This window comes from Ostrinia nubilalis, chromosome 8 (assembly GCF_963855985.1).
Source record: "Ostrinia nubilalis chromosome 8, ilOstNubi1.1, whole genome shotgun sequence".
Lineage (NCBI taxonomy): Eukaryota > Metazoa > Arthropoda > Insecta > Lepidoptera > Crambidae > Ostrinia > Ostrinia nubilalis.
The window spans coordinates 3,645,227-3,651,381 of NC_087095.1; the positions used below are offsets into that span (position 1 = coordinate 3,645,227).

At 34.2% G+C, this 6,155-nt stretch overlaps 2 protein-coding genes across 2 annotated transcripts; both read right to left on the reverse strand.

The window, feature by feature from the left end:
• Positions 1 to 285: 285 nt before the first annotated feature.
• LOC135074104 (putative nuclease HARBI1) lies at positions 286 to 1,924 on the reverse strand. The gene is made up of 5 exons (XM_063968413.1): positions 1,516 to 1,924; positions 1,164 to 1,445; positions 622 to 1,009; positions 408 to 541; positions 286 to 318 (listed from the first exon to the last, which is right to left on the reverse strand). Exons 1-4 carry the CDS (start codon positions 1,768 to 1,770, stop codon positions 411 to 413), a joined length of 1,056 nt encoding a protein of 351 aa, XP_063824483.1. The 5' UTR covers positions 1,771 to 1,924; the 3' UTR covers positions 286 to 318; positions 408 to 410.
• Positions 1,925 to 4,239: 2,315 nt separating this feature from the next.
• Positions 4,240 to 5,946, reverse strand: LOC135074105 (putative nuclease HARBI1). Its single transcript, XM_063968414.1, has 5 exons — positions 5,470 to 5,946; positions 5,118 to 5,399; positions 4,576 to 4,963; positions 4,362 to 4,495; positions 4,240 to 4,272 (listed from the first exon to the last, which is right to left on the reverse strand). Exons 1-4 carry the CDS (start codon positions 5,722 to 5,724, stop codon positions 4,365 to 4,367), a joined length of 1,056 nt encoding a protein of 351 aa, XP_063824484.1. The 5' UTR covers positions 5,725 to 5,946; the 3' UTR covers positions 4,240 to 4,272; positions 4,362 to 4,364.
• Between the last annotated feature and the right edge of the window lie 209 nt (positions 5,947 to 6,155).

Here is a 6,155-nt window from a genome sequence, read left to right on the forward strand (position 1 = left end):
ATAATAGTGTAAATTATGGTTATTTTGTTTTAAATGTAGAAGGTTGATAACCTCCGAATAGAAACGTTTATACTTAAGCAATTTCTTTGTTTTAAAGAATTGAACTGTGATTTTTAATAAGTAAGTTTGTTGAAACTAATTGTACTTAAATTAGTGATATAAAGTAATTTGTTTTGAATTTTTGCAGAATAATTGCTTTTTTAAAGAGAACTACAGGTTTTGTTTTTGTGATAGTAACAAATTGGACTGAAAATTGAAATACAGGTATTTTTCAATCAAATATTCTTTTTATTTTCATTAAGATGCCAGGAACAGTATCTGAAAAATTAAAATACAACATTTTCATGAACTCAAATGACATTACATAAAAGTAAATCGTTGGAATTTATCAAAATGTATTTTAGTACCATTCAAAAATGTTGATTTATAAAATTTTGTAGTATCAACTGCGACCTACGCCTCAACAATGAAGGTCGGTTGTCGTGAACACTGTTCTCCGTCGAAAGTTGCGGAGTTACAGGGACCTGCTCCATATGTTGTTCTGAAAAATATTATGAATTTGTCAACATTTTGTCATAAAGATTTGTATTCCTTATGTACAGTCAAATTGATAACATTTACCTAACAATGTGTCATTCATATCAATGGCTATATTATGTAATACAGCCAATGCTATGATCACAGCTTTTCCATTTTGGAGGCTTACTGGTAAGCCATGGAGTAGGCATTGGAACCGCTGCTTCCACACCCCAAAACACCTTTCAACAGTGTTCCTAGTTGAGATGTGAGCATTATTGTATGCTTCTTCTTCTGGACGACTAGGCCTTAAAATAGGTGTAAATAGATATGGCAGAAGAGGGTAGCCCGAATCGCCAATAAGGCGTCCTCTAAACTGCCTATCCTCAAATCGTTGTTTTATATTGCTCTCCATAAAAATTCGACTGTCATGTGTACTGCCTCGCCATCTAGCCACTATATCCATTATTTTGAGGTCAGCATCACAGACAACCTAAAATAAAAAAAACAGTATCCTGTAGGTAATCCATCCAATAATATAGTGTTGAATGTTGCTAAAATTTAGATCATACAAAGTAAAAATTATAGACATTATTAAAACAAATCTTTCTCTGTTGTAAACTGTATAAAATCAAAATATATTTTACCTGAACATTCAGGGAATAATAGCCTTTTCTATTAATATAGTACTGGGCCATGTCACCTCCGGTTTTTTTAATTTTAATGTGGGTGCAATCTATGGCTCCTATCACCCCAGGAAAATTTTTAATTGCTCTAAATTTGGCACTAATTCTTTCCTGCTCTCCTATAGTGATAGGCATTTTGATGAAGGAATTTGCCTTATTCGCGATTGCATGCGCGACTCTGGCGCATATCCGGCTCACTGTCGGCTGACTTAGGCCATGGAGGTCACCAGCATCATCTTGTACCTGAAAATGTATGAAAATAATTATAGCAGCCACGACAAAGGGATAAAATAAAACACTTTTTTGTGCTTACCTCACGACGTCCCCAACATCTTATGGCCACTAAAACTTGCAGTTCAGGACACGTGCCACCACCTCTAGCGCTCTGAACCAGATCATCTTCCACCAAATCTATGATGGTGCGCACTGTGTCCTTATTGAACCTATATTTTATTTTAAAATTTAGGTCCCGCAAATCGAATGGGTTGCTTCGTTGGCGGTAGAGCTTTCTACGTCGCGCTGGGTCGGCATTATTGGCTAAATGCACAATTGCATTTATAGCATTCATTTTCACAAGCAAGGATCACAGCAAGGATATTTTGAATAAATAAACCAACGAAGTGACATTCATATGAAATGACATTTATAAAAGTTAGGTTAAAATAGGTTTATTAGAGCTTTAAACAAGGCCCGAGCTCTCGATAACTTATCACACAGTTATAAGAGGATTTTAGCGCTAAATGACGATTATGAATAACAATTTTTATCAAACGTTTTTTAAACCTCTAATAAGCATTTGATAAAATGTGAAAAATGATTATGAATAAGACCGTCACGGTCTTATTCATAATAAAATGCTAATATAGGTTTAAAACCTACATTAGCTAAAACGTTTGATAGGCTTAAAACACTCTTATAAACCTCTGATAAAAAACGTTATTCATAATCGTTTATAAACCTTTGATAACTAAAACAGAGTTTAATATTTTCTTTCCACAGACTATACAAAAAGAATGAACGAAAACAGCTTTTTTGGTGATTTAACTTGATGGACCATGTAAAATCATAGACAAATCGCAGAAAAAAAAAACAAAAAATTGGCAGCTGTGACGTTTTACTTACTGACATTGACATTTGGCACGAAAATTTAATAAAGTTTTCGGTTTTTTCGATCAACTCCCAAGTTTTATCAAACTTTTATAAAACTTGGGATTGTATGTTCTGGATTCTGTACCTCTTACCCTGTACTCTGCAATAAGCTCTTACGACGACCCGGCTAGTTACATCGGATACTAATTATGTCCATGACGAAGGAGAACAGACCGCCTAAAAGGCAACGATCAGAAAACTGGTTGGAGGAAGATAAGGTAGTACTTATTTTTAGCCTGATAAAGTGCCTACTAATTTTTGTAGCATGGTTTTATTTATGTTTGACGCCTAGTGTTTGCTTTTCAGTATTTGCTGAAAGAGTTGGTGAAAGAAAGAGTAAATGCAATCGAAAATAAAAATACAGACACTAACACGAATAAACGGAAGGTTGCGGCTTGGGCTGATTTACAAACAACGTTGGTACATCTTTTGATTTCTGCCTTCAATATAAAATTTTGCCTTTACCTGTAATTCAAAATCCTGTCATTTCTTTTTCAGGTTTAATTCAATGTGCGCTGGTATGAACCGCTCCATTACCCAGTTAAAATCGCAATGGAGCCTCATAAAAATCAGTGCGAAGAAAGACAAGACCATTGCTAGGCAGGCTCAAATTAAAACTGGCGGTGGTCCACCATTATCAGTGCCTGACGATAGGGCTGATGATATAGCATCTTGGTTGCCCAATGAATTTGTAGTCGATGTTAACAGATTTGACTCGGACTCAAATAAAAGTGAATTAATTAACATTCAAGAGGAGGAATCAACTCAAAATACGCAAGATCAGGAATTGATAAATAATGAAGAAATCCAATATGAATTGGTGGTACTTGATGAAGAAATAGAAGATACACATGCTTGTACTACTAGAGGCATATTGGAAGATAAAGAAAATAAAAAAGTAGAGGCAAAAGAAAATAAAGCAAAACCTAATTTTAAAGCACCAGCAATCAAAAAAAAAAGGAAACTGTTAAACAAAGAAGGCTTAATTGATTTAAGCAAAGTTAGGATTTCCGAAATTGCAGAAACAGAATCAAAATGCCGGATTGAACTGCATGAAGTTCAAATGGAAAACGAACGGAAGAAAGGGAGAAACTTGGATCTTGAGCATCAATTATTACAGGAAAAACTTAAATATTACACTCACATTAATAAAGAATAATAAGTCTTTTGATGTTAAAGTTTTTCAAGTACTAACAGATTCTAAATAATAAGTTAGTTCCTCCCTTACTTCTGTTTGTTTTTAATTTGTATTTTATGCAGTTCCAATCCGCATTTTGATTGTGTTTCTGCAATATATTTAGACGGCTATGAATATGTTTACTAGTCATAACTTAATAAGAGTTTGAGATTACTATTAACTAGCTGTTGCCCACGACTCCGCCTGCGTAGACTACTATTTCTGTAACCTACAGGATCTGTGCATTTTTCCAGGATAAAAAGAAGCCTATATGTTATTCGAGACTATATAATCTATCTGTTTTAGCAATTTATTTGTTTATAAGAATTGAACTGTGATTTTTAGTAAGTAAGTTTAATAATTGTACTTAAATTAGTGATATAAAGTAAATACACATATGCCTAGTCACAAACATTCGCCTTTATAATAATAGTGTAAATTATGGTTATTTTGTTTTAAATGTAGAAGGTTGATAACCTCCGAATAGAAACGTTTATACTTAAGCAATTTCTTTGTTTTAAAGAATTGAACTGTGATTTTTAATAAGTAAGTTTGTTGAAACTAATTGTACTTAAATTAGTGATATAAAGTAATTTGTTTTGAATTTTTGCAGAATAATTGCTTTTTTAAAGAGAACTACAGGTTTTGTTTTTGTGATAGTAACAAATTGGACTGAAAATTGAAATACAGGTATTTTTCAATCAAATATTCTTTTTATTTTCATTAAGATGCCAGGAACAGTATCTGAAAAATTAAAATACAACATTTTCATGAACTCAAATGACATTACATAAAAGTAAATCGTTGGAATTTATCAAAATGTATTTTAGTACCATTCAAAAATGTTGATTTATAAAATTTTGTAGTATCAACTGCGACCTACGCCTCAACAATGAAGGTCGGTTGTCGTGAACACTGTTCTCCGTCGAAAGTTGCGGAGTTACAGGGACCTGCTCCATATGTTGTTCTGAAAAATATTATGAATTTGTCAACATTTTGTCATAAAGATTTGTATTCCTTATGTACAGTCAAATTGATAACATTTACCTAACAATGTGTCATTCATATCAATGGCTATATTATGTAATACAGCCAATGCTATGATCACAGCTTTTCCATTTTGGAGGCTTACTGGTAAGCCATGGAGTAGGCATTGGAACCGCTGCTTCCACACCCCAAAACACCTTTCAACAGTGTTCCTAGTTGAGATGTGAGCATTATTGTATGCTTCTTCTTCTGGACGACTAGGCCTTAAAATAGGTGTAAATAGATATGGCAGAAGAGGGTAGCCCGAATCGCCAATAAGGCGTCCTCTAAACTGCCTATCCTCAAATCGTTGTTTTATATTGCTCTCCATAAAAATTCGACTGTCATGTGTACTGCCTCGCCATCTAGCCACTATATCCATTATTTTGAGGTCAGCATCACAGACAACCTAAAATAAAAAAAACAGTATCCTGTAGGTAATCCATCCAATAATATAGTGTTGAATGTTGCTAAAATTTAGATCATACAAAGTAAAAATTATAGACATTATTAAAACAAATCTTTCTCTGTTGTAAACTGTATAAAATCAAAATATATTTTACCTGAACATTCAGGGAATAATAGCCTTTTCTATTAATATAGTACTGGGCCATGTCACCTCCGGTTTTTTTAATTTTAATGTGGGTGCAATCTATGGCTCCTATCACCCCAGGAAAATTTTTAATTGCTCTAAATTTGGCACTAATTCTTTCCTGCTCTCCTATAGTGATAGGCATTTTGATGAAGGAATTTGCCTTATTCGCGATTGCATGCGCGACTCTGGCGCATATCCGGCTCACTGTCGGCTGACTTAGGCCATGGAGGTCACCAGCATCATCTTGTACCTGAAAATGTATGAAAATAATTATAGCAGCCACGACAAAGGGATAAAATAAAACACTTTTTTGTGCTTACCTCACGACGTCCCCAACATCTTATGGCCACTAAAACTTGCAGTTCAGGACACGTGCCACCACCTCTAGCGCTCTGAACCAGATCATCTTCCACCAAATCTATGATGGTGCGCACTGTGTCCTTATTGAACCTATATTTTATTTTAAAATTTAGGTCCCGCAAATCGAATGGGTTGCTTCGTTGGCGGTAGAGCTTTCTACGTCGCGCTGGGTCGGCATTATTGGCTAAATGCACAATTGCATTTATAGCATTCATTTTCACAAGCAAGGATCACAGCAAGGATATTTTGAATAAATAAACCAACGAAGTGACATTCATATGAAATGACATTTATAAAAGTTAGGTTAAAATAGGTTTATTAGAGCTTTAAACAAGGCCCGAGCTCTCGATAACTTATCACACAGTTATAAGAGGATTTTAGCGCTAAATGACGATTATGAATAACAATTTTTATCAAACGTTTTATAAACCTCTAATAAGCATTTGATAAAATGTGAAAAATGATTATGAATAAGACCGTCAGTCTTTTAGCCCTTATTTAATGAGTCTTACTTAATTTAGTTTAGACGCCTCAGAACCTTCTATTTTATTACTACCTTCAGTTTTCAAGACTTGTAAAGATATTTTTGTCAAAGTACACGGAGGACTCGCCACATACATTTTTTAATCCGGACTTGCTACAACTC

Coding starts and splice junctions, on each gene's coding strand:
- LOC135074105 (XM_063968414.1), bottom strand. CDS start 5,724: ATGAATGCTATAAATGCAATTGTGCATTTAGCCAATAATGCCGACCCA. Junction 4,964..5,117: donor ATTATTCCCTGAATGTTCAG/GTAAAATATATT, acceptor TTTTTATTTTAG/GTTGTCTGTGATGCTGACCT. Junction 4,496..4,575: donor TATGAATGACACATTGTTAG/GTAAATGTTATC, acceptor AATATTTTTCAG/AACAACATATGGAGCAGGTC.
- LOC135074104 (XM_063968413.1), bottom strand. CDS start 1,770: ATGAATGCTATAAATGCAATTGTGCATTTAGCCAATAATGCCGACCCA. Junction 1,446..1,515: donor GATGTTGGGGACGTCGTGAG/GTAAGCACAAAA, acceptor ATACATTTTCAG/GTACAAGATGATGCTGGTGA. Junction 542..621: donor TATGAATGACACATTGTTAG/GTAAATGTTATC, acceptor AATATTTTTCAG/AACAACATATGGAGCAGGTC.